The sequence below is a fragment of the Perkinsus marinus genome, assembly GCF_000006405.1.
Source record: "Perkinsus marinus ATCC 50983 genomic scaffold scf_1104296938184, whole genome shotgun sequence".
In the NCBI taxonomy this organism is placed as follows: domain Eukaryota; phylum Perkinsozoa; order Perkinsida; family Perkinsidae; genus Perkinsus; species Perkinsus marinus.
The window spans coordinates 55-1,349 of NW_003213567.1; the positions used below are offsets into that span (position 1 = coordinate 55).

Consider the following 1,295-nt stretch of genomic DNA (forward strand, 5'->3'; position numbering starts at 1 on the left):
AAGGTTAGCGACAAACTCATAGTTCTTACGACTATCGTAATCGTTAATTCTGTGAGTGTTGCTAAAGTGGCATACATTTGCAGGATGTAGTTGTTTGTAGGCGCTTGTGCGATCGTTACTGTTACCACGCGGGTCACGTTCCGGATTGAGTCGCCTCCAGCCAGGCTCGAATAATACCGGCATCTTGTGATCTGCAATCGCGCGGGTACGGTTATTTTCAGGAATATCCCTTCCTAGCATCATGGTGTTCGCACGTTCGGCATTACTATCGACGGTCCTATTATATGTGATAGCCTCCCAACGCACCCTGTTGAGACTATCCCATCGCGGAAACTCACTCGATGTTCGTCTTCTACCGGATATGGTTGCGCAGGCATTGACCGCATCTGATGGAAGGAAACGTTTCCTCAGCCAAGACGACCTCGAGTGTGAACGATGCTTCACGCAGGATGGTATGGTCTATGACTTGAAGGCAATAGGGGTCCAGATTGTAGAGTCGACATGCTCAGTTGGTCACAACAGTATTCTGAACTACTTGAAAAAGGCCGCAGATGTGCTGGGCATCGAATTCGATTGCGAGCCCGATGTGAAGATCATCCTGGATCCTATGCCCAGTATGGTTCAAGCCTCAGCTACTTGTACTGGTGGCAATCCTGTTCTCGGCACCAACGACCCCGGCTCTTCTTGTCAGCGTTATCTCGAAGTCATTCACTTGGGAGCTGCCTGGCGAGCGGCTCGTTGTGCCAAGTTGAAGTTGAAAGATGTTGTGCTGGCCGTCATTGACACGGGGGTTGATACGACTCATCCTGATCTGGTCAATCAGTTCTGGAGAAATCCAGCTGACGGGTCTATTGGATTCAACTTCGCCAAGAACAATACCAATGTGACTGATGTCCTTCGCCATGGTACCCACTGCGCTGGCAGTGCGGTCGCCCAGACTAATAACTGCATTGGCATTGCAGGAGTGGCTAACATTGAAGGCCCACCGCCGAAGGTTAAGCTGATGGTATTGAAGATCTTCGACGATTCCGGTGTTGGCCTTTTGAGTTATTCGCTGAGGGCCCTCAACTTCGCAGTTGAAAATGGTGCAACAGTATCCTCTCATTCTTACCGCTGGTATAACACAAGTGAGCTCCAGAAGGCTGCATACAAGAACGCCGCTGCTGCTGGACATATTGCTGTTGCTGCTGCTGGCAATGAAGCACTTGATCTAGAGAAGAACCGAACTTATCCTTGCTGCCTTGCAGAGGACATCCCATCCATGCTTTGTGTGGCTGCCAGTACTTCTAATCCAA

General features: G+C 50.0%; 1 protein-coding gene across 1 annotated transcript; it reads left to right on the forward strand.

Moving 5' to 3' along the window:
- Positions 1-219: 219 nt before the first annotated feature.
- Positions 220-1,280, forward strand: Pmar_PMAR008049 (subtilisin, putative; the record flags this gene model as incomplete). The annotated part of the gene is made up of 1 exon (XM_002782803.1): positions 220-1,280. A coding segment is annotated over exon 1 (1,039 nt), but the record flags the coding sequence as incomplete, so codon positions are not given.
- Between the last annotated feature and the right edge of the window lie 15 nt (positions 1,281-1,295).